Source organism: Sphaerodactylus townsendi, linkage group LG12, assembly GCF_021028975.2.
Source record: "Sphaerodactylus townsendi isolate TG3544 linkage group LG12, MPM_Stown_v2.3, whole genome shotgun sequence".
Taxonomy (NCBI): domain Eukaryota; kingdom Metazoa; phylum Chordata; class Lepidosauria; order Squamata; family Sphaerodactylidae; genus Sphaerodactylus; species Sphaerodactylus townsendi.
The window spans coordinates 5,628,437-5,654,598 of NC_059436.1; the positions used below are offsets into that span (position 1 = coordinate 5,628,437).

General features: G+C 44.9%; 1 protein-coding gene across 1 annotated transcript; it reads right to left on the reverse strand.

Annotated features, from left to right (window-relative positions):
- Positions 1–6,414: 6,414 nt before the first annotated feature.
- EIF4EBP1 (eukaryotic translation initiation factor 4E binding protein 1) lies at positions 6,415–25,638 on the reverse strand. Its single transcript, XM_048513238.1, has 3 exons — positions 25,390–25,638; positions 7,268–7,438; positions 6,415–6,819 (listed from the first exon to the last, which is right to left on the reverse strand). The coding sequence occupies exons 1-3, from the start codon at positions 25,547–25,549 to the stop codon at positions 6,788–6,790; spliced, it is 363 nt and encodes a 120-aa protein (XP_048369195.1). The 5' UTR covers positions 25,550–25,638; the 3' UTR covers positions 6,415–6,787.
- Between the last annotated feature and the right edge of the window lie 524 nt (positions 25,639–26,162).

Below are 26,162 nucleotides of genomic sequence, written 5' to 3' on the forward strand. Positions count from 1 at the left end.
CACTTTTTCACAGACATAAGCATGTAAATGTGGGACATGCGTACATTCACTGAACCTGTTCACACTACTTTTAACACATGCACAACCTGCATGTACGTGTGTGCACACTTATTTGTTAGAAAGGGCCAGTGAGTGTTCACCTTTCAAATGAAACTGGGGACCAGTGCCTGGAAAAATGTGAGGTTGATATAACATGCATTCAATGTAACTTGAGGATGTAGGCATTAAGAGCAATCAAGTGTACACTTGGACTCTGTACATGCATTCACTGTAGCTAGGGAACAGGCAACTTCATGTGATAAGAATCAGGGAGCCCTGTGGCTGCAATTTATCGAAGGACATTGCACAGATGATCCAGTCGTGGATCTTTCCATCTGATCTGGCCTTTTGAATGTAACCAGGATTAGGAAGGCAACGACTGTGCAAACAGTGATGCAAATACTTTCCAAGCTGCACAAGGTGTGTTTGAAAGGCTGATACTCTGCTCAAGAGAGTTTTGCATCTAAATGCATCATCACTTTCACTCTCAGGAGGATGTGCAAAGCTCGGCATTAGTTATAAAGCCACCTCCTTCCAGGTCCATGTTATGGGATCTCGGCCCCTTGGCAGAAATTAGTGTCTGAAGAACTGGATCCACTCTCCCATCGCTTGGCTTCTTTTCTCCCTTGAGAGTGTTTTAGCTGGGTGATTCCTTTCCACCTTGCAAGCTTGCCCTTTCTGAATTACATAAGGAAATGTGAAAATTCGGAAAATCAAAATGCTGGCATAAACAGAAGAGCTTGGGGAGTGACACAGTTCACCCCACTACCAGAGAGTTCAGAGCAACAGGTATGGCTCTCCTTACCTGTTCTAGCCACACAACACTCTTCTGAGGTAAATTATTAGGTCAAAGGGAAGTGACTGGCTCATGGTCACCCAGTGAACATCTCAGCAGGGGGATGATTGGAATTAGGGCTACAAACCTAATAACATTTTCCTGGGAGTTGGGCCTATCAAACGGAATGGGGTTTATCTCTCAGTAGACCAGCTTAGAATGGATCCCTGGGTCTGTGGGTCCAACACTGTAACTACTAGATCACACTGTCAATTGTTTAAAATTATTCTAGAGGTTATTGCTGTTCGTTACAGATTATATACTACCCTAGAGTTGCGCTGCTGATCGACTGCTACAGCAAAACACCAGAAATGGGTTTAGAGATGCACGCAACAAAATGGGCTCCAGGGCATGAAAGCTTTCGCCTCTACAAATCCGCTTGTCTTCAAAGTGTCACAAGATTCTGTTCTTTGTTCAGTTGTTTTTGTAGCATGTTTCAACTATTTGCACAATGCTCCCCCTGCCACTTAACTACAGCCTCATTCACAGCACAATCAGCTCAAAGTATTTGGCTTTAAATTGGTCTAAACCCTGTCCAATCCCAGTAATTCAGCTTACTTAACTTTGTGGATTGGGTTGTTAGTACAGCCCCTGTTTATTGACTCATCCAAACATAAGTACCGGAGACATGAATGGAAATAGCACACCAGCTGTTCTTTGATGGGGGAAAATGTCCCCAAGGGACACAGGAATTCCCATTCGAACTGCTTTGCATATCATTGAGTCCAATTATTCTTTGAACACCTCTTTTCTAGCCTGCCTTCCCCATCAGAGGAAGACTGAGAGGCAGGAACATTTCATGGGACTGGACAGCAGTATATAATGTATTTTCTCAGCGGGCAGGGGTGAGGAATCTGTTCAGAAAGTGATAGGCTCCAGTTACTGCACGAAAGCACGTGGCATTTCATTGCAGCTCAGGGAAAAAAAGGGAACTAAAGGTGGGAGGATACACAACACAAGGTGTGAAAGGCGAGTACGCCCCCTCCCCCCATACTAAAACTCAGGGAAGCACACAACAGCTTGGATTCATCAGCAATTTCCACCAATGAAAAGAATTTCTGCTTTTGGAGTAAGCCTCCCTGTTTTCCTCTTCTGTTGTTACCCCCCAAATCCCCCACACTTCCTAGGGGAAAGGGAATCTCCTGGAACAGTTGGGGGGGGGGGGAAGAGAACTGCAGCAGGAAGGAGATATCAGCAAGAAAGCCCTCCTTTTCCTCTTCACTGAATCCAGGCCATTGAAGCTAATGCCCCTTCCGCACCTGCAGAGTAATGCACTTTCAATCCCTTTTCAATGCACTTTGCAGCTGGATTTTACTGTGCGGAATAGCAAAATCCACTTTCAAACAATTGTGAAAGTGGATTGAAAGTGTATTATTCTGCATTTGCAGAAGGGGCCTAAGAGGAAATGGATTCAAGCTGGATCAAAGATTTCCTCTAGGTTGTCCTCAACACCAAATGGATGTGGTGCGAGCCACCTCCCTTTAGATGTCTTGAGAAGATGAATGAATGCTAGCCATCCATCTGCAAATAGAAGGCTACTCAGCTGACTTCTGAGATATTCACACGGAAAGCTGCCTGGACTGCAAGCTACAAGCATTTTAAAAGGGAAAAGCAATTCACTTGGGAGTTTTGTTTGTTTTGTAGCATTGGAACTGTAAGGCAGTTTTTGAACCACACAGGGAAGGTTGGGTGTCATTTTAATAAAGAAATAAACCTCTGCTGTTGCATTTTATTTGCTTAAAACCAGAAGCCCTTGCACATTAGCACTTATCACCCAGTATTTATCACCTATATCGGTATTTATCATGAAAGAGAGAAAGAAAAGCTGTTGATGGGCAATTGGAGGTGGAACAGGCTGCTAAATCCTCAACTGTTTGTCAACTGCTCTCCTTGCCCTCTGTCTGACAGACACTTACGTGTTAAAACGCTTGAAATTGTCACTTGAACCTTCAAGCAACTAACTTGTTTGCCAAAGAATACACAAAGCAAGGAAGGATATCGTTTCATATTTGCAAAGATAGCCCTTCAGGTGTTCTTTATGCCAATTACCAACTGGTAGAGGAGGGAAAACACGTGAAAAGGGGCTGGTTTGTTGAAAGGCTGCGTAGCATTTGTGAAAGATTTAGGCCGTTTCCGCACGGGCATTTAATGGCAGCCTGGGGACGGCAAAAACGCCGTCCCCAGGCCGCCATTCGCACAGGGGGCGCAGCTGCTTCGCAGCCGCGCCGCCCTCGCGCCGCCGTTGTTAGAGTGCGCTTCCCAGCGCACTTTTCTAACAATGCCGGCTGGAAGCCGCTGCTGTGCGAACGGCAGCGGCTTCCTGGCGCTTCCCCCCCACTCCCTTGCTTCCCTTACCTGCTCTCCGGCCCTCCGGCATGTCGCTGGGGCCTGGGGACACGCCTCCCCTGCTCTGCGACACAAAGCAGGCGCGCAGGGCAGGGGAGGCGTGTCTAGGAATTCGGCGCGACGCAGCTGAAGAACGGTGAACTGAAGTAAACGACTCCAGCGACGGAGCCCAGTGGTGCCGTCTCCCCGGTTATTTGGCTGGAAGGACCGTCCGATGCCGGACGGATCACAGCTTTATCGTCGAGTGGTATGAAATGCGCCCGACCAGCCGCTTGTACTCGCCTCAATGCGGAGGCGACGCAGCAAATTCTGAGCTATTAGCCTTTGAGAAACCCTTTAAATGACTGAATTATAGATCTTAGCTGGCTTAATTACTTTTAACTTGGTTTCCTGCAGTCTAGCAGTCTGGTAATTCCCCACTCATAGGCCGCTTCTGCACACGCAAAATAATGCGTTTCCAAACCACTTTCACAACTGTTTGCAAGTGGATTTTGCTATTCCACACAGCTTTCAAGAGCCCTGAAAGCAGTTTGAAAGTGCATTATTCTGCATGTGCGAAATGAGCCATATCATGGAAGCTCACTGCGTGACCTTGAGCCACTCCATATTCTCAGCTTAACCTACCACACAAGGTTGTTGTAAGGATAAAATGGAGGAGAACCATGTAAACTGCTTTGTATCCCCACTGGGGGGAAAGGTGGAGTATAAATGAAATAAATAGTTTGGCAAGCAGGAAAAAACCCGGTGTTTTGTTTCAGCAAGGTAACTAGTCTGAAAGACAGATTCAGATGTCTGTCTTTTATTTATTTTAAGATTTCTATCCCACCCATCCCCGAAGAGCTCAGGGCAGCAACCAGATGAAACCAATAAAATAAAATAAATATTTAAAATATAACTATATAACAGATCAACATTTTGATGGCGACTTAATCCCCACTATCCCATGGGAGGCCAGTAATAGTAAATCTCAGCCCAGGTAGCCCCTAAGGAACACCTGGTGGAAGTGCTCCATCTCGCAGGTCCTGCTTAAAGAACTCGAATCTCGCAGGGCCCTGATCTCACTCGGGAGCCCATTCCATCAGGTGGGGGCCAGGATCGAAAAGGCCCTGGCCTTTGTCGAGGCCAGGGATTATTACCAGAAGGTTCTCCTCCGAGGAGGGGAGGGACCTGATTGGGCAATATGGGGAAATCTCTATATGATCATTACAACGATCCCTTCAATTTCCAAATATTTTGCTTGATGTACAATGACTTCTTGTCGCCAGGTGCTGTGGATTTCACTAAAGAAAGATGTTTATTAAATATGAACAGTTCTGTAGGCAGGAAGCACAGCTTTAAGGACAGTCACAGGTTAAGTACTCTCAAATGATTCATTGGTATTTTGGTTTGATATGCCAGAAAAATTAGGGAAGGGGTCCAAAATGTGAATTTACTTGCCAGGCATATTGTTATTTTACTACTCTTAATTGCTAGCTCAAGGGTGGAGTGCCCATCAGCTGGACAGCAAAACACACACAAGGTTTATGCACTGTGGGAAAGGGGTGTGGGCTCCCCAGGCATGCAAACTGTGTAAATCATCTGAAAGAAATAAAATCTTCCTAAACACAGCCTGATGGAATGCTGATAATCAGTGAAAGGACAACCAAACCAAAAGGAAATGGAAAATAAATTCAGGAGGGGAAGACTAGAGTCTCTGGGTAAGGGAAAATATCTGAACTTTTTATCCCTCCCATTTTTATGCTCCTCAGTTTGAGTTTTTTAACAAGGTTCATAGACGAATGCCTGAAACAAAGCAAAAGGGGCCCATTTGCAGACAAAACCAGTGTTTTAAATGCTTACGGAATTCCCTAGGCATACAGAAAATATGAATATCTAAAGTGCTCCTCCACCCACCACATCTAATGAAGGTTGAGCATGTACATTGCCCTTGGGAGGCTGAAAAGAAAAGGAAAATAGGGTGGGAAATCAGCTTGCTTATGCCCCCAAACAGTTTTCGGATCATGTAAGGAAAACATCTTAATAATTCAACCTTCCACCCTACAAATCTGTGTGGGATCCTAGTTTATTTTCATTTATTTTAAATGTTTGTATTGCCCTTTCTCATAATTTGTGTCCAAGGCTGCTTGCTAAAAGGTAGAAATAGCAATTGAACCCAGAAAATGTATTGTTGAATGTTTTCATGGCCAGAATCAACTGGCTGTTGTGGGTTTTCCAGGCCATGTGGTCATGGCCTGGTAGTTTTTGTTCCTAACGTTTCACCCACATCTATGGCTGGCATCTTCAGAGGCATGTCATGGCTTGATGTGTTTCTCTCTGTGGCCCAGAAAACACCCTTAGCCAAAAATAAAAATCAGGTGGTAGAATACAAAAGGTCTATGAAAACATGGCTATCACTGTGCCTGAACACAATGACAAACAAAATGGTGGGTGAGCAAACTGTTGAAGCTTCTACGGAGTTTCCCTTTTGAGCACTTAAAGTTGTCATTTTCAGTGAGGCATTTCTACATTCACTTTTACAAGGCAAGTAACAGTTGGGTCTAGGTCTAGAGAGCCGGTGTGGTATAGTGGTTAAGAGCAGGTGGATTCTGATCTGGAGAACCAGGTTTGATTCCCCACTCCTCCATCTGAATGCAGAGGCTTATCTGGTGAACCAGATGTGTTTCTACACTCCTACATTCCTCCTGGGTGACCTTGGGCTAGTCACAGTTCTTTGGAGCTCTCTCAGCCCCACCTACCTCACAGGGTGTTTGTTGTGAAGGGGGGGGGGGAGAGGGAAAGGAGTCTGTAAGCCCCTTTGAGTCTCCTTACAGGAGAGAAAGGGGAAATATAAATCCAACTCTTCTTCATATTCAAAACTGAAATTGACCAGAATGTCTAATACGATATGCTCAGCCCCCAACAGTCCATTGATTTGTGCTACAGAAAGGAAAATAGAATATAAAACTATAGAAAGAAAGCTGGAGAAAAGTTTTTTCCACTCTCAACCATGATCCTTCTCAGTAGCTATATTATACATTTGTCAAAGCTATTGATGTTGGACTGGCCCTAACATCAAAGAAATGTATATTGGTTTACAGTCTTAGTCAGGACTCAGCCCCCCTTCTCCATCTCTTGTGAGGGTTGAGATAAAAACTGCACAATGTTTTGCACATGAAGCCTGTGAACAAGAAGAGACCCACAATTTTAAAGAATCATCCATATCCATCATGATTTTATTTATCTCCTTACATCCAGTTCCTTGCCTTCAAAGCAATGGATACTGACGAACGAATAAAAGGCACAAGGATTCAAGACACAGAAGTTAAAGCATTCCACTCTCTTATGCTGATGCTGGCAGCACCGCCATCCTATACAGAGAAATCGGTCACCGTTTTCACTCCTTACGCAACAGGAAATCGTCTTCCCTTCTTCCGCGTTAAAAAATAAAAGTGAGTGGACCTTCCAGGTCGGAAAGCTTTGCGAAGCGTGGACTATTCTACAAGTCTCACTTGTTTTGGAAGCACTGCTGATTCTGTGTCTCCACTGGAGAGGGGAAAAAACACCCTCGAATTCTCAGAAACAGAAGCTTTAGATATCCATGTCAAACTGGGCTTCCTCACCTGTAGGAGAAGACAATGAGTATTGATCAGGTACTTCACATGTATTCAACTGATGTTGATCTTGCCGACATTATAATTGCCCAAGTCTTTGAAAGTAAACATGGACTTGTTATTGAGCTTGCCTGTTAAAAAGGTTTCTCTCTGAAGTCAAATATACTGGCAGCCTACAGTGCAGTCAGGCTATGAGCAAAGAGGGAACAGAGCAGCTTTGGACAGTGCTGATTAAGGAGATGAATGAGCCTGCATTCTCAAGCTGGTCCCAGCCACATGGCACGAGGACCCTTCCAATGCTTGCAAACTGGATTTAGCTATTCAGCTAAGGCCCGTCACCAGCAGTCCCAAGGTCTCCAGATTTATCAGTCAAAAGCCATCAGGCTACAGTGGGCAGCTCTGTTTGAACCGCACAATGAAGTCCCTTTTATGGCATGACCCATAGGTAACCACTCACCTATGCCTGGTTTCTCCTCCTCATTGTGGGCATGACTGGTCACAGATCCAAGTTCCTTTCCACTAGGACTTGTAACGCCTGGAATGTCGGGAAGATGACATGGTGGTGTTTTGGCAACTGGAGAATTGCGACACTCCATTAAAAAATTACGGTCATAAATGATTCTGGTACCTGGAAGGGAAAACACATCACAAAATCATTGCACCAAATGGCAAGGAATTACCGTTTATAGTCATGAGTACAGGTCTCCAGTTTTATTATTTATTATTATTTATTACATTTATGATGGACAGCAGCCAACACAATGCATACGTGCTGATTCTCAAACAGTTGCTGTGCATGTATGCACTCTCACAGGCAGGTCATGTGATCTGATGAAATTTCTCCCTTCATCAAGGAAAAAAAGAATGAAGGTGAAACCTCCGGTCTTTCTCTCTAGGACACAGACCTAGTATGTAAACCAAGGAATCATGCCCTTGCCTTGCCTCACTTCTCCTCCCTGTTGTCAGTAACAGATTTCTTCTAGAGCTGCAAAAGCACTCCAGTTAAGAAAATGCTGATCCAGTGACCAGCAGCAAGATTGCCAATTGGGCACTTCTGAGACCCAGATGAAGAACGCCGGACTCGATTTCCTGCTAAAAGAAGCATTGCAGCACTGAAAACACACGTGAATCTGCTTTACACTGAATCAGGTCCCTGGTCCCTCACAGGCTCATTCCGCACATGCAGAATAATGCACTTTCAAACTGCTTTCAGTGCTCTTTGAAGCTGTGCGGAATGGCAAAATCCACTTGCAAACAGTTGTGAAAGTGGTTTGAAAACGCATTATTTTGCGTGTGCGGAAGGGGCCACAGTCAGTTCTGTCTACTCCGTTAGAGGTCTTTGGCATCATCTACTGCCCGGTCCTCCTCCACTGAAGATGCCATAGATTGAACCTGGGACCTTCTTGCATGCTGAGTAGATGTTCTACCACTGAGCCACAGCCTCTCCCCACAGTAGCTGATTTATTGCAGCATCAGCTTTTGTGGGCCGGAGCCTGAAATGAAACTTCCATCAGCTGAATATAGACACAAAAGAAGGAAAGAGGGGTGGAAGAAGCAATGAAGAGCGGGTTATGACATTTCTAAGCAAACCTTGAGTACAGTATTTGCTTAAAAGGAAATCTTGCCCATCCATTCCCAGGCATGCCTTCAAAAGAAACAGGGAATTAGTCTTACTTTCAAATACAAGGTACAAGAATGGATAGCAATTTAAAAAAACACCTTTTGTATATAACTTTTTAAGGGGATCATCTTACATTCAAAGTACTCTTCCTTTCAGATAAATATGGTAAAGATGAGCACTGCTAGGTTCAAATCCAGCTGCACCTGGGGGAAAGCCGACAGGAGCTGAGGTGACTTCGGTTCGGAATACAGAGTCCATGGGGATGCAGACACAGAGAGAGGTTTTTCTAAATCAACCACATACAAGCGAGGAGCATAGCAATGAGATAAGTGATAGTGTCTACAAAAGGCTAGAGGGCAAAACACATAAATCCCAGGTTAAGGACAGAGACAGAGTATACAAGTGTCTCTATGCTAATAGTAGAAGCATTCGACCTAAAATGGGGGAGCTGGAGTACAGAGTTTTGAAGGAGGACATTGATATAGTGGGCATCACAGAGACATGGTGGAATGAGGAGAACCAGTGGGATGCTGTTATCCCAGGTTACAGGCTCTACAGGAAGGATAGGACAGAGGCGTATTGGGGGTGGATTGGAATTTGGCCCTCTTCACATCAAAGAGAGCATAGTGTCACATAAAGATAGACAATGCAGGGGGGGAGCTGAGTTCCACTCTACAGAAGCACTGTGGATATCAATACCAGGGGGTGAAGCAAAGAGTTTAACATTAGGAATATATTATCGTCCCCCTGACCAAAGTGCACAGAGAGGATTCTGAGGATGGAAAAGAAATTAGAGAGGCCAACAAAAGCAGCAAAATATGCCAGTGGTAATAGAAATGCGTTTTTAACTATCCCCACATAAACTGGAAAATGCATGTTCAAGGTCATAGTAAGGTCATAGTAAGGAGAGAACATTCCTGGATATGCTTCAAATGACTGTAAGCTTAGAGAGCAGGAATGGTTATGGAGCCAGCCAGGGGAGATGTTCAGATGCCTAGAATCTAAATTCTATGTGGGACCCAGGACCTGGTGCGGGAAGTCAGTGTTGTTGAGCGATAGGGAACAGCGACCACAATGCTGTCAGATTCAGTATCTCTGCATGCGAACAGAGTGACAACTTGCACTAATGTAGTTACATTTGCCTTCAAGAAAGGGAAATTTCTCAAAGAGATGAGGGGGATAGTGCGCAGGAAGCTGAAAGGGAAAATCAAAAGAGAGTCAAAAAAAATGTCCAAGGTGCTTGGAGGGTTATTTAAAACACAGTCTTAAAAGCTCAGCTGGAATGTGTTCCACTTGGAGTTAGAGAATGGCAGCGCCCAGTCCAAAAGAAAGCCACCGCATGGTTAACAAAGGGGAGGTTAGAGGTAATTTATTAGGAAAAAAAAGATGTCTTTTAGAAAATGGAAGTCCAACTTAACTGATGAAAGGAATACCAGAGAGAACACAAATGGTGGCAAAGAGAAGCAAGAGTTAGCTGTAAGGGGAGGCAAAAAAAAGGATTATGAGGAGCAGCGTGGTAACTGCGAACATCAAGACTAGCAACAAACAGTTCTTCAAGTACATCAAAAGCAGGGAAGCCAGCTAGGGAAGCGGTAGGAATACGTTAAGGCGATGAAGGAGCAAAAGGTGTGCTAAAAGGTGACAGGGTGATTGCAGAGAAGCTGAATGAATTGCTTTGCATCTGTCTTCACCCAAGAGGAGGTGAGGAAAAATTCCTGCACACTGAAGCAAGCTTCTTAGGAGGTGAATCCGAGGAACTAGCGAAGTTAGTGGTAGACAAGGAAGAAGTTCTGGCAGCCATTGATAAACTAAATGCTACCAAATCCCCTGGCCCAGATTGCATTCATCCAAGAAGTTCTTAAAAGAGCTTCAAGCATTGAAATTGCTGATGTTCTTCACATTAATATGCAACTTATCCCTGAAATCAGGCTCCATCCCTGAAGACTGGAAGATGGCCAATGTACACCAATGCTTTAAGAAAGGGCTCTAGGGGGGACACGGGGAAATTACAGGCCAGTCAGGTTTGACATCTGTTCCTGGTAAATTAGTAGAATCTATCATTAAAGATAAAAAAAAAAAAATTATTAAACATGTAGAAAAGCAAGACCTGCTGAGGAAGAGTCCAGCATGTGGCTTTTTTTGTAGAGGCAAGTCCTGTCTTACAAACTTACTAGAGTCTCTTTGAGGGTGTAAAAAAAACAGACATGTGGATAAGGGGGGGAACCAGTGGACTGACATTGTCTCACTTGGCAGGTTTCCAAAAGGCTTTTGACAAAGTTCCTCACCAGAGACTGTTGAAAAAGGAAAACTCAGCAATGAAGGAATAAGAGGGGAAGTCCTCCTATGGATTAAAAACTGGTTGAGGAACAGGAAACAAAGGTGGAGTATAAATGGGAAGTTCTCCACAATGGAGAGATGTAGGGAGTGGGTGTCCCCCAAGCGATCCGTTTTGGGACCAGTGCTCTTTAACTTATTCATAAAATGACCTGGAAGTAGGGTGGGTGAAGTGTGGTGGCCAAGTTTGCGAGATGATACCAAAATTATGTAGGGGTGGTAAGAACCACAAAAGGATTGCGAAGAGCTCCAGAAAGCGGATTCCTTGATAAATTAGGTGAAGTGGGCTAAGAAATGGCAAATGCAGTTCAATGTAGCGAAAATGTAAAGTGATGCAGAAGTAGGGGCAAAAGAAAATCCAAACTTCACATTAACATCGCTACAGGGGTCAGTGCTATCAGTCACAGACCAGGAAAGGGATTTAAAGGCCGTCTTAGTTGGTGATAGTTCCATGGGAATGTCAACTCAATGCATGGCAAGCGGTGAAAAAAGGCAAGCTCTATGCTGGGGATAATTAGGAAAGGAATTGGAGAATAAAACTGGCAAAGATTGTCATGCCCACTTATATAAAGCACGTGAATGCGACGCGCATCTGGAGTACTTGTGTTCAGTTCTGGTAAAGCCACATCTCCAAAAAAGGATATTGAGGAGATAGAAAAAAAAGTGCGCAGAGAAGGGCAACGAGGATGATTGAAGGATTGGAGCACCTTCCTTATGAGGAGAGGCTGCAGCGCTTTGGGACTCTCTTTAGTTTGGAGAGGAGACGTCTGAGGGGGGATATGATTGGAAGTCTATACCATTATGCATGGGGTAGAAAATGTTGACAGAGAGAAATTTTTCTCTCTTTCTCACAATACCCTAGGAACCAGGGGGCATTCATTATGAAAATGCTGGGGGAAGAATTAGGACTAATAAAGGGAAACACTTCTTCAATGCCAACGTGTGATTGGTGTTTGGAATATGCTGCCACAGGAGGTGGTGATGGCCACTAACCTGGATAGCTTTAAAAAGGGCTTGGACAGATTTATGGAGGAGAAGTCAATCTATGGCTACCAATCTTGATCCTCCTTGATCTCAGATTGCTAATGCCTTAGCAGACCAGGTGCTCAGGAGCAGCAGCAGCAGAAGGCCATTGCTTTCACATCCTGCATGTGAGCTCCCAAAGGCACCTGGTGGGCCACTGCGAGTAGCAGAATGCTGGACTAGATGGACTCTGGTCTGATCCAGCAGGCTAGTTCTTATGTTCTTATGTTCTTATGTTCAACAAGATTTGGGGGATATAATGTTTCGAGAATCAATGCTCTCTTTGCCAGTTATCAAATCTTGCTGCTCTCTAAGGAGCCACTGGCCCCAAATATGACTCTTTTGTTGCATACCAACTCTTTTGTTGCATACCAACATCCTCTGAAATGGTCTTCATGGTGGACTGTCCCACCAACAGCAGAGGCAAAGCCCTCTCCATCCAAGTTGCCTTGATCCAATGAAAGAAACACGCTCCACTAGAGAGTCTTCTCACTAGATTCCTTTGCTGAAGCTGCAGTTTTCATTCCTTCTGTGGTGTGTGTGGACCTGCTGAGTTTCATTTCATGCATGTGATGTAGTGGGCCGTAGTTCAAGAACGCTTAATTTTTCAGTAAATCTGTCTACAACCACATCCTTTTTAGTTTCGCGGTGACGTGCACAGACCACACTACTACACATACTTAACTGAGAGCAAGCTGCATCGTATACAGTAGACTCGGTTCAAAGCAGGCATGTTGAGGATTGCGCAAGCAACAACCACCCCACTTGAATTGCAAACATTATCCCAGAAATCCTATCAACTAAAGTTTCCCGTGCCTCTCTCACTGCCATGATCTTTGGTGTCCTCCTAGCTTTGTGATCTGAATGACAGACCAACATACCAGCAAATCAAAGGCTGGGGCAGCTGCAAATCTTGCCCTTGTTATGCATGAGGCAAGCTACCCACTTTGTCTTTCGGATGCTCGGCATGTATATTTATACTTTCAATCCTGCCTCATAAATAAGACTGGGAACAATGCAAAATGGCCTAGAGACTTGGGAGGGAGTGAGAAGAAGGTTGCTTCAGACGAAGCAGCTAGTCAACACCACACACGGCCAGATTCTTTCAAATGACCCTACAGGGAAAACAAAATGCATGTTTGGACTGAACACTTATCAGCGCGTTTCCAAATCGCCCCAATCCTCTAAAAACATCAGATATGTCTACACCTTTTGACGCATTCGTGGCATCTAACCGAGCTGCAACACGTTAGGTGTAATTAAACAGCCACAAGTATTCAGGAATCTTTCTACTTTGCCTTCCTTATAGGAACAAACTGTTGTCCTCTGCAGAGTTGAAATCGGAGAGAATGACAGAGCTGAAGGCTCCCTGAAGAAGGAATTACGAGGAAAGCTATGGCCGAAACCACATACAAGCAACAAAATGTAGCGAGGCCGAAATGCGTCTGTAAATCAAGCCACAGATGAGCCAGAAATCTGCTCAAGGAACTCTGTTTGTTTTTCACCCAGAGCAGGAGAAGAACGGAAAAAGCCCTTTACATGGTACAAATGAATTCCACCTAGACTCAGCAATTGTTTCCAAGAGTGTCTGAAACTAGACCGGAGAAAAGTCCCTGCTCCTGAAGTTTGCAAATGTACACAACCTGCCACTAGAGGTCTCATTTCACAGCTGAAATGTTAACATCTGCTACTAAACAGGGCAATTGACCATGGGGCTCATATCCGACTCAGTTGGTCCCAGGTACGCAGCTGCTGATGCTGCAGTGGCTAGAAGCATCAGAACCCTGGGTTCAAACCCTGACTCATGGCCCAACCACACTCCAATAGATAGCAGTAAGGGTAAACAAGCATTTTGTTCCCCAAAGGAGCAGAGAAGTTACAGATGGAAGAAAAGGACCTTTGAGCCTGCTGATCTGCCGTATTAACATTATATTACATGCATTTTATTGAAATAAGTGAGGAATTATTTTACTCATTCAACAGTCTTTGCAAACAAGACAAGGGAAGCTACCATGGAGATGCTTGCTTGCATGCAGAAGACTTGGGCGGGGGGGGGGGGGGGGGGAAATACCACTTACTCCAGAGTATTTGCTGTGTCTCACTACATATTCCTACCACCAGACACCTTGTTTTGAAGACTTCCTCTTCTGAACTAGTTTGCAACACACACAAAGTCTTTCAAAACTGGCTAATCTCAAATCGGGGTGGGGTGGGGGAACAGCCAGAGTTTAAACTGGCAGAGGCACCCATTCAAACCTACGCCCAAAGTGCGTTGGAGACAACATGCCTTGTCAGTGGTTACAGAGGCCAACCGTCAGAATGTTTGCAAAACAAGGCCGGCTCGAAGTGTTGTCAGCATTTACAAGGGCATTTCATCACAGGGTCAATAGAGGACTGCTTTCTCAGCTTTACATCCAGGCGTCCACAGCTGCATGTCCAGAGATCCAAATGACTTCGCCAAACACTTAACACCAAGGTGAAGCTGGGTAGGTTAACAATTAAAACATTCCTGAAAACACTTCCATGTTTCTATCTCTTCAACAGAAAATGCAGTAAATTGTTGCTTTCAAAAGGGAATGTAAGAAAGCTGAGTGCTTTATGTTTAACTTGCTCAGCACACAGGTGAGCTGCAAGGATATTTCATTCAGGGTACCATTCCGAAAAACAGTATATGATGGAGCACACTTACAAACAGTGTAGTGTCTGGACCAGAGAAACTTCACTTCAAAACTCAAACACTGTCTCTCAACTTAACCTACCCCACTAAGCTGTTGTAATGATAAAAGGGAGGAAGAAGCATGTATCAAGTTCAATAGAGAAAATGTGGGATTAAAAGGGAGTCAGTAGAGAGAAATGAGGTTGGGAAGAAACTCCAAAGGTTGTGCTATAACAACGGCATTTATCTGATAAAAGATGGGCGGTTATTTTCAGTAAATAGTTGCCCCAAAGTGGTTAATTCCCAGAAAAACAACAAAGCTACTTATGCAAAACAACAGGGATGGGCACACTCCAGACTTTTTTTTAAAAAAAAAAAATTCTATACCCAGCCTACACAAACAAATCATAATGTTTGCTTTTGATAACTGCCCTGAGTTTCAAAAGCAAGTTGCCACACCGCATCAGGTGCTTGGGCATGGGAAAAAATAATTTGCCTTTCTTTGATTCCTAGCTTGACTTTTCACATCACATCATTGGCAAGAATTTATTCCAAAGAGGTATATTGGAGAGTTACATTTGCAAAAGCAGACAGTTCCCAGTCTACTAGGAGGATACAGATTCCGCAGGGCATGCAAAACACGAATGTTCCACCAGGCCTTTCCATGAAGCCAGCTGGATTGAGGTTTATAGATCATTTCTTTCAGCCATCGGGGGTGGGGAGTGGGGGGGGGGGAGGGAAGTAGTAGTAGTGGTAGGAGTTTTGGATTTATATCCCCCCTTTCTCTCCTGCAGGAGACTCAAAGGGGCTGACAATCTCCTTGCCCTTCCCCCCTCACAACAAACACCCTGTGAGGTAGGTGGGACTGAGAGAGCTCCGAGAAGCTGTGACTAGCCCAAGGTCACCCAGCTGGCGTGTGTGGGAGTGCATAGGCTAATCTGAATTCCCCAGATAAGCCTCCACAGCTCAGGTGGCAGAGCTGGGAATCAAACCCGGTTCCTCCAGATTAGATGCACGAGCTCTTAACCTCCTACGCCACTGCTGCTCCCATGCCCAAGTAGATGGAAAGCTGTATGTATTTATTGCCATCTGTTTAACTTATCTGTTAGGGTGTTTATATTATATTGTATTTATCTGTTTTAGTTGGTTTTACAGTGAGATTGTACTTTAAATTTGTTGATGATCAAATTTTATGTTGTGACCTGCCCTGACGGGAAAGGGCAGGATACAAATCTCATAAAATTAAATAAATAAGTAAACAAACAATAGGAAAACAGGAAAAGTGGGAAAAACATAACAATAATTCAATCCGAACTCAGCCTCACATGGAAGTATCAGAAAAGTTCATATTCTGACCATGCTTATAGGGACTAGATTATGATGGGTCCCTGTGTTTGTCTGAAGAAGTAGAAAAGAGCAAGAATCCGGTAACACCTTAAAGATTAACAATTTCTGGCAGAAATTTTGTTAAGTCTATAAGGTGCTACTGGACTCTCAGACTTGTAAGAGAAGAAGGCCTGTGGGGTCCGAAAGAGCACTCCTTGCATGATGTAAGTTCAGTCCCCGGCATCTCCAGTAAAAGATGGTGGGGGAAACATTTTCTTCTCAAAATCTTCAGAGTCCCGACGGGCCAAAGTTGACAGTACAGATGAGCCAGTGGTCTGACTCTGCATAAGGGAGTTTTATATGTTTGATAATTCCACCAAGACTGAAACAACGAGTGGGCCACTGCTGATCATGTAGGTGGATCCAGACAACAATCACTACGCCATGTCCCTTGAGGAAAGGAGAATTGGAAGGACTTGCCTTAGCTTTCCAGGAAGCCATTTAGCAATTAACCGGATAACATTAGTTCTGTGCAGACATTCTGATGAGGGCCTTTCTAAAAGGCTGCCTTGCTTAAAAGCTAAAATACCTACGCAGACCAACAGTTCTGCAAGGTATGTCCTTGCAGACTCACAATATTAGTCTCAATTATAGCAGAAAGAAGGGTCTACCCAAGAGATGCCAGGGGTGCGACCTAGGCATCTGCTCACCCGCTGAGCCACAGCTTAGATATTCAGTGGGACTGAAAGTGCATTTCATTAACTTCTAAAGCAGTTTTGTTTGCTGTATGTGACTGCAACAGGGAATGAATATCTAAATGGTCTTTCATTCTAAGAGCAAACGGTAACTTCAGTTTGAAGATCTCACACCTCAGCAGTGTCTTATGGTCATTATTGTGCTGGACTAAGACCACTAGAACCCAGGGTACAATACTCATGTGGAAATTATGGACTGCAATGCAATAGCATGCAATCAATTGATATTAGTTCATCAGTCAGTGGGATGGAAAAGCAAACTCAAAAGGTTTCCTTGACGATGGATATTCTTGCATGGCCTTATTTGAAGACAGCTGCATGTAACATCCATTGAAATTATTCACAAGAGATTCACTTAACCTGAGTGCAGGAGGATACTTAGCACTTTAAACCCATTCCCATGATCAGTGGGTAAATGGTACAATGGAGAGAAGCCACGCATGCGTTGCCTCATCTCCTAGATCCTTCAGCCCAAAACAGTTATTTATGGCCCTCTACCATCACACACAGGAAGTGGCTTTTTGGGGTGCATCCCAGAATTCCGCTTTCTAAGCATCTGTAATGGCTTAGCCAGAACCAAATAATCCGTAGCATGAGCAATCCTGGTTAGTAGTTAACAGCAGGTGGATTTTAATCTGGTGAACCAGGGTTTGTTTCCTCACACCTCCACATGAAGCCTGCTGGGTGACCTTGCACAGTGCTCTTAGAACTCTCTTAGTCCCACATATCACATCAAGTGTTGTTGTGAGGGAAGGAGTTTGTAATCTGCTTTGCAACTCATTCCGGGTGAGAAAAGTGTGGTATAAATCCAAACTCCTCCTCTTCTTCTGCATCTTCCTCAGAATGTGCCATGCACTGAAGTATTTGTTCTCAGAGCAATCGGTGTTTGCGCAAGACTACGGATCACACTGGCAAATTTCCTAACGGCAACCTGAGACCGCTGAAAACAAACCACAAATAGGACTGGTGACCAACTGCCCAACTCCGCCACTCAATCTTAGGTGTTGTCAGTAAGATTATTTTCTCCCTCTGGTGGACTGACGCCTGTTTACCCCAATGCCTCCTGCAGAAGTGTCGCAAGTGAAGCCTGTGAATCCCTGTTGGCAGGGCTCGGCCACAAAGCTTACACAATCACTGCTTATAGAGCTAAACAACTGTGTGTTTTTTAATCGGGCAAAAATCAAGGAAGCCACTTCTGACCTGCGGTTCGCTCTCACTTCCCCTTGCGACTGCCACCAGGGAACAGTGTAGATATAGCTCATCCCAAACTCTAAAAGCCTCCACGAGAAAGCCAATAAGCTGGAGCGGCTGACCCTACTACTGTGAAGGGAATGTGGAAAAAACCATTGGGTCTCCCATATAGGATAGAGCAGCTCTCCAGATGTTCATGGATTGTAATTCCCATGTTCATGGACTACTATTGGCCATGCTGGCAGGGACTGATGGGATCTGTAGTCCATGAACACCTGGGGAGCCGCAGGTTGCAGACCTCTGGGATAGGGGAAGAATATGGGTCAGTGTCACACCTCTTTGTTGGGCTGTGAACAAAATTTCCATTGTGGGATTTATAGAGAATCAGGCCACCAAAGAGTTACTCACCCCAAGAATTACGGACCATCTCAATCCCTTCTCGCTCAATGATGGTGCTTTCACCTAGAACAGGATTTTCATGCATACCTTATGTCAAATCAGAGGAAGCTGGTCCATCTACACTGAGTGAGGCTCTGCAGAGCTGCTCAGATAGAGAAACAACTTTCTTCCACATCTGCAAACTTTGAGGTGAAGGAACTTCCACCGATTTTTAGCAAAGACTTCTTGGGACCTGCACTTGCTTTTTAATATAATTCATTTACATCCTGCCTTTCAACCCCAATGGGGACCCAAAGAGGCTCATATTGTTTTCTTCTCCTCCATTTTGTCCTCACAATCCTGTGGAGAAAGTTAGATGGAGCGAGTATGATTGGCCCAGGGTCACCCAGTGACCTTCCTTCCTTGGCACGAGTGAGGATTCAAATCTGGGTCCTCAAGATACTAAGAGACACTCTGAACTGCTACATCACACTGGAAGTCTAACTTTGTAATGTTATTGCTAATGGAGTCAAGGTGTGGCTTTACTGACCTTGGTTATGAATTCCCCCAAACCTGTCTTGTATTAAATAAGAAGGTCTTTGGCTGTATCGTAGCAAGACTTAAAACCTGAACTGGAGGATCCCATCAATTCTTTTTAGCTTGTCAATTCAGACTGGGTCCCATGATGGCTTACGCAATCAGGAAATATGCTTGAGCCCAATGTAACAACCTTCATGAACCTTCATGTCTACTGCTTGCTGACGCAAAGAACAAAAAATAACACCCAGGACTGCATAGTGGTTAGAGCGCCAGACAGGGGTCTGGGAGATGTAGATTCAAATCCCTACTCTGCCATGGCAGCTTGCTGGGGTGACTTTGGGCCAGTGACAGATTCTCGACCTAACCTATCTCACAGGGTTGCTGTGAGGACAAAATAGAGTAGAGTGATAAAGGCCGCTTTGGTTCCCATTTCGGAGAAAGGGAGCATATAAATGAAGTAAATGAACAAACCGTTCCAGTTTTCCCCTCCCAGAACATGTTCTTACTAGCGGTGGTTGTGGCCTGTCAGACACAGTTCACTCACTGAAAGGGGACACCCAATAGCCGTTGGCATCCTCCGAGGGAAGATTCCATTCACAACATTACCCAACTATCCAGTTTAAGCTTTCACCAACTTTTACCTAGACCATCCCCTTAAATTTATCTGCAAAATTAGTAATACTGAGATGACCAAGTTATTTCCTTTGCTCCTACCCTGTAAGGGATCTTGGAATCTCACTTGGCGTCAGGGAGGCACAAGGAAAGTTTGGGATTTCAATGGAGACATCCCATTTGTTTCCTTTTCCTCACAGAAACTAGGGCGCAACCTGGCCTGCTACATAAAGGTAAAGTTTCCCCTTCAGTCGTGTTCGACCCTGGGGTACCACTGCGAGAAGTGATTTTATAGGCAAGCCTCTTTGTGGGGTAGTTTGCCACTGCTTTCCCCGGCTATTCTTTACCCCCTAGCTATGAGCGAGGTACTCATTTACTGACCAAGAAATGGATGGATGGCTGAGTTGACCATGAGCCAGCTGCCAGGATATCTGACCCACAGGGGGCTCGAACTCCTGACTGTGTGACTGGGAGTGCAAGCACTTAACCACTACGCCACACAGTTCCTGATCACATGCTCCACTGCAAAGCTCGGCAGACTGTGCTGTTGCTAGTCCTCGCTACTGCAAATTACTGCGCTTATCCTTGACATATATTGAAGATAAGTTTAACAGAGTTACAGGAAGTACTGTTTGTAGTTCACGGCCTTCAGCCCCACCATTTACCATTTTTTCTCTCTTTTGTGTGCATGAAGGTAACATTCATCCTGCACAGAAGAGTGCCTGAATATATGAACCTGCCACCTACTGAGTCAGGCTACTGTTTTAGCAACACCAGCACTGTCTATTGTGACTGGCCGTGGACCACTGAAGTCTGAGACAAGAGGTCTTTTGCATAACATGCTACCAGATCCTATAACCAAAAGCATCAAGGATTTGCATTTGGGATCCTCTCCATGCACAGCCTGTGCTCTGGCACTGGGCCATGCACCCTCCCATGGTTCTAAGCCATAAGCGTTCATGCCACATTAAATCAGTAACTCTTTAAAGTACCACACGGCTCTTGCTTTTGCCGCAACAAGATAGCAATCCTTCTGAAATTCATCTATCCGACAAAGATAATTGTTCATATGCAGCTGGCTGCAAGCCAGCCTCTCAAGTACAGCTGCAAGCAACGGACTGGTGGGATAGACTCCAATCCTCTTCTTTCAAAGTAGAGTTGGGGAGGAGGCGAGGGGAAGAAAAGCTAATCTTCATCGCAGCAAATACCACAATGAGCTAAAGCATGTACAAACCCCATACTTCTCAGATCAGAAGATCACCAGCTGGAGCACAGAGTACGCAAGAAAGCAGAACACACTTCTGTACGCAAGACAGCAGAACATACTTTCCAGGCACACAGAGAAATAGCTAAGCACACTGCCTTGGATCAACCCCTGGCTTTACAATGCAATCCTAGGCAAAGCCCCCCCCCCCCCCCCCCCACACACAGTACAATCCTACGCAGAGTTACTCCAGCCTAAACCAAATTAAATGAACAGCCCTAGCCTGGAGTAGCTCTTCCTAATTCTACTCTAATTCTACTGATGTCCTTAGAACGGTGCAACTCTCTTTAGGATTGCACTGTCAATATTTGCCAGGCTCGGGCGCCATCTCCTCAAGTGAGATGAGAATCACTTTGAGGAAATCTGAAAAGAACTAGAAACTTTCTTTCCCCTTCCAGGGAGTTTTTGTTTCTGCAGTCCTGTGGCTATAGCGCTATTATTTTTAGCAACTGTGGTTTGCCAAACTGTGTGCTGGTGCAGCCCTTCTGTTATTGCTTCAGCAACCACAAACAGCACTAAATGCAGGATTTGACTCCAGGCTAGCCAACATTTTTCCCCCCGGCAGGCCTTCAACAACTCGCCAATCAGCAGAGATTCTGCAGAGGGGTATTTTGCCGGCCATGGAGGATGCAGCAATTAAAAAATACTGAATTACTGCTGCTCATGAATGTCTTAACAGCACACAGATTCAGAATAGAAGGCCACCTACCCCACCCTAGCGAAATGTTACATGGCTCATTGCACATATCTGACTTTATTACCAATAATCCTAAAATAGAAACTACATCTTTCCTTCTCCCTTGGCATTCAAAGAGCAATCCTAAACAGAATTACAGTGTACTATACTAGCTAGTTTCAAAGGAATTGGGTCGATTAACTCTGCAAAGGATGGCACTGTTGGGTTCTCCAAGGATACGTGGCTTGTATGCTACTTACGAATCTTCTGAACACCATTCCCCAATGTGGCACCTGCTCTTTCTTTCAGGTAAATGGGCAGTGCCCTTGCCTTGGTGGGGTTTGCAGTTGCCAGTTGGTTCCCAGCTTAAAACTGCTACTGCTAGAGGAACATGTAAGAGCTCCCCTAAAGTGAAGACCTCATGCTGAGCAAGGATTAAAGTAAATATGACTCTTTTGATTTATGATAATTGCAGACGTGGCTCTCTGCAAGCCACAGACTGGATACCATTGGTATAGCACACACACCACTTTACATAACTACTATCCCACACCTACTAAAGGATTATCGTCTGGGGCAAACCAGTAGGGAGCTAACACTCTGAGAGAGGGGAAGAGTTAATGTATGCTGTAAGCCACTTCGAAGGTCTCATAGAAAAACCCCCAAGATATAACTTGAAAAAAATAATACTAGACACTATGCCTGTCGGACTGCCCCCCTTCCAAAAATCAGCCAAGCTATTTCTCAGTTAAATAAACTCCAGGAAATATTTACCTAATTAATGTTTGCCTTTGGCTTTCTTGCGCAAGAAATCATACACAAAAGGTGGTCACAAGATCCACTGGGAATACTTTGTTTTGGCAAAGGTTCCTCTTGCCTTTCTTGAATCCTATTAAGTTGCTTAGAAGATTAAGGCCCTACAGTTCAAGTCTTATGAATTGCTTCGTGACAATTGTCCTATCCTTTAGTCAGGACTATTTAATCTGTCCTTCTGTGATGTACAGGATTTAAATGCATCCAACCTCTGCTTCTGGAACCATGCCAGCATTCCAGGAAACGCCTGGACATGCCACTAAAGGCCTTTACAAGTTAGTTTTGTCTACAAAGTTTATCACTGCACAGACAGAAAACCTGCGCATGATACCAGAACAATGAAAAATCCTATTTTGGACTTCTCAGAGGACCTATAACTATGCTACCTTAACAGATGTATCTTAATTTTTGCCATCTGTCCTGCAAGAAACAATAAAAGTTGAAAGGAGAAACAAATTTTGCAGTGAAGAACAGAAAAAGTGAACAGCTCTCTCAGGCCCGGACATGCAGAATAATGCTCTTTCAATCCAGTTTCAATGCACTTTGCAGCTGGATTTTACTGTGCGGATTAGCAAAATCCACTCGCAAACATTGTGAGACTGCATTGAAAGTGCATTATTCTGCATGTGCGGAAGGAGACTCAGAGTCATAACATGACTAGCAGCACATTGGGATGCTGGGCTAAATTTTATACCACCTTTATATCATTGACAAGGTTCACTCTTTCATAATGTCAAACACATAACAGAATCCGAACTGTTGCCAAAACTATTCCCGCTTATAAACAACAGTAAACATATTCAACACTTAAATATATAGTAAACAAATTCAACACTTCAACCACTAGACCGGCTTCCTCATGTTTTTATCTAGCTTGCGCTTCAAAAAAGGAACCGTTTCCAAGATCACTCACTGTAAAGACTATTGTGGCTTTCTGGCTGCCTTGTCCAATCAGCCTCTACAGTTCATGAGGGAGGGAGAAAAATCACACCACCAGGCTTATTGTGCACAGTCTGCCGTTTCAGCTATTGTGTGTGTTCTTCTGCCTGCGGCCGGGGATAGGAAGCTTTCAACCATACGCAACTCATTTTACAAACAACTTTCAAGCAAGCAGGTGCTTGACAGAGTTTGCTGGAGAAATTCTCTGGAAGCGTCAAGGAACTGATGTTTTACTGTTCTACTACAAGCTTGAAGTGTACAAACCTAGGAGTTAAATCATACATAGTGAAGTCCACTGTGATCCAAACAAGAAACAGCTCGTCAACAGAGTCATCCCGCTGCAGCGACAGCGTCCACAAAACAGGATTTTCCACCTTCCCAGTGAGATGTTTTATGCAAGTTTCTCAGATGTTCACTGTTCGTGTGAGAAATTGCATCTGTTGTTTATGCATCTCAAAATCTATTTGTTAACTTATCGATTGGCTCACAAGACGCCTGCCATTTCCTTCATTTGTCACCACACAGCATAAAACACTCTATTGTGGAAGCTCTCTGGGAGAGTTGCCAGTGAATCATACTTGACTCAAAACAAACAGAGCCAGGCGTACCTCCCCTAGTCACGTGCAACAAGACTTGAGCAGAGTGTTGTGATCCTGCAAGCCACACAGACCTCTCAGCTTTTACTGAGTACTGGGTAGTGTGCACAGCAGTGCAGGTAAAAAGGAAACAGGCAAGTTAAATCTGCAGCTACACTGGACCCTTAGTTTGCAGGCCGTTTCTCTGCTTTTCCAGAGTTTGCTTCATAGAACAAAGTCTGCAGAAAGCACCCCTGTGAAGCTATGATAACCTGGCTAACAGTCCCATTTGTGGGGAGGAGTGAATCCACCTGTTGGAAGTGGTGCGCAGCCGCTCCAGCGGATTTGCCCTCCCTGGGACACTTATCCTGGAAGATGGGTGACTCCTCTATTGTCCTCCCTGGTGCTGAAACATGGCACCAGATGCCACTCATGCGGAGGAATGGGTAATCAAACCCGGTTCTCCAGATTAGAGTCCACTGTTCTCAGCAAGGTTCCACAGCACCCTCAGGACTACCACACATGTTCCTGGGCTTGAGCCAATGACATCAAATGCAGCAAAGTATGCATCATTTTCTCCATTTCCCCTACAAGCAATCACCTTGCCACATTTGCAACCATCAAATATCCCAAAATTGGCATTCATGTTCCAATCCCATATACTACCCCCTGCCCCTGGGGCCCAAAGCCTTCTACACATACCCCCCAAACTCTGGCACCTTTCTGTCAACTCCACTGTATCTATCCTAACTGAAGATCCCTTTGGGGAATTCCCCAAGTGGAATTTACCCCGTCTATTTTTTACGTTCTTTCTTTTTTTAGTACTTTCTTTCTTTCTGTTTATTTATTTATTTATTTCCCGAAGGCACAAACAGGGAGCTTTCAAGCCATTACCGATCGGTTTTTTTTTAAAGCAGAAGATTTTCGGGAAGGAGTTCTCTACACACACCATGCAGTTATTGTTTCACATGTTTCTCCTTGATCCCTGGTGTCCAGAAACTGGTGCTCTGGCTGAGCTCGGCTTCGAAGTGCTCTTATCCCTTCCATTAAACCAGGAATGTTCTCCTTGCTTTATAAACTCAGAAGCACTCAAGTGTTTTTAAATATATATTAATAAGAGGCACTGGGCTTATGTCTGTCTGCAGCACAACTCCCTTTCCCATAAACATGTTTGGAGCTCAATTGCCCTGAAGCATGTGTGGCACGTTAGGGTGTACTTCGCAGCAAGGAAAAAGAATACCAGGATTGAGTTCAACAGCGCCCAAGTATTACTCAAATAAACACAAACTTCTGCACTTAGCCCTGCCTCAAATGAACCCCAATACCTGCCCGCTTGAACAATGGGTCACCTGCTGTTAAAAAGTGCAACACATCGAGTATTTTAACAGCTGAAATGAGAAATGCAAGGGAAAAACTCTCCCCTTTAATTTTACAGCTCAGATCGCAGGTTCAGTCAAGGCAGCACGATGGACATGCTGAAAAGCATGCCTGACCAAGGCCACTGGAGGGGAAAAAATATAAAATTAAAGTTGCTGACACAAATTAACCTCAATATTTGCCACCCCTCACTTGCAAGGTCTGGACTCTCATTGAACTTTCCTAAGCGGCGGAGGGGTCTGTGTTCCAGCTGGGAAAACCCCTGTACATGCAAGGGCAAAAGGAACTTTGCATATGCCCCAAGTACACGAAGTGGAAGTGGTGGTGGAGGTTTACTCGGCAACATTTGCACGTGCCCAATGGCTGCCACCGTGCACGTGCTCAGCGTTCCGGGGCGGGGGGGATATTTCTCAGCAGCACTCTGTACACGCTCAGAGGCTCAAGGCCTCCTACTCTTGCACTGCCAGAAGCCTCCCACCGCGCTGCCTCGCTGGCTCACCCCCCGGCGTAGTTCCGAAGAGCGTCCCGCCCGGCGTGGTGCTGTAGTCTCCGGGGAGGAGTGGGACCCCATCGGGGAGACTCAGCCGCGTGGCGGGGATGTCCCTGCCCAGCGTCTGCCCCTGCGGCGGGGGTGGTCGCCAACAGCTGGCGGTGGACATGGAGGCTGCTCGGCTGCTCGGAAACTCCGCTGGCCACCGACCGCCGCCTCCTGTAGCCTCCCGAAGTCACCCGGCACGCCCCTGCCCCGCAAAGCACGGTGGGAAATGTAGTCCTCAGAGGGAGGCCGAGCAGCTCCTGTCTGGCCACGCCCACGCCGCTTCCTGCGCTCCCATTGGCGCAGAGCGCTGGTGGGGACAGTGCTATTGTTGTCAGTGTTAGAGAAGCGGTTGCATTCATCTCTCACACAAACACGCGCTTATTGTTATCAGTGTTAAAGAGGTGGTTGCATTCATCTCTCTCACACAGTCACACAAACACTTATTGTTGTTAGTGGTAAAGAGGTGGTTGCACTCATCTCTCTCAAACACAAACTGCTGTTCATTAATTGGGACTTTTCTGTAAGTCGACCAAAAGAGTTGAAACCAACGGATCTAATCGATTAGCTTTGCAGACCTGATGAAATGGGGTTGAAGAAGTCAAATTAAAATATGCCAAAATGATTAGCATAGGTGGATAATAGATGGATTTGCTGTTTTCTGTTTAAGGTAACCTCCACTCTCGACTAACTGTCAGCATTCCTGTGACCCTGTAAGATGTTGACATTGTTTCTGG

Excerpts from the sequence above, each read along its gene's own strand:
- EIF4EBP1 (XM_048513238.1), bottom strand. The coding sequence starts at position 25,549 with ATGTCCACCGCCAGCTGTTGGCGACCACCCCCGCCGCAGGGGCAGACG. Across the intron at positions 7,439-25,389 it reads CTTCGGAACTACGCCGGGGG|GTACCAGAATCATTTATGAC; the intron begins GTGAGCCAGCGA and ends TTTCCCTTCCAG. Across the intron at positions 6,820-7,267 it reads GGAGGAGAAACCAGGCATAG|GTGAGGAAGCCCAGTTTGAC; the intron begins GTGAGTGGTTAC and ends CTTCTCCTACAG.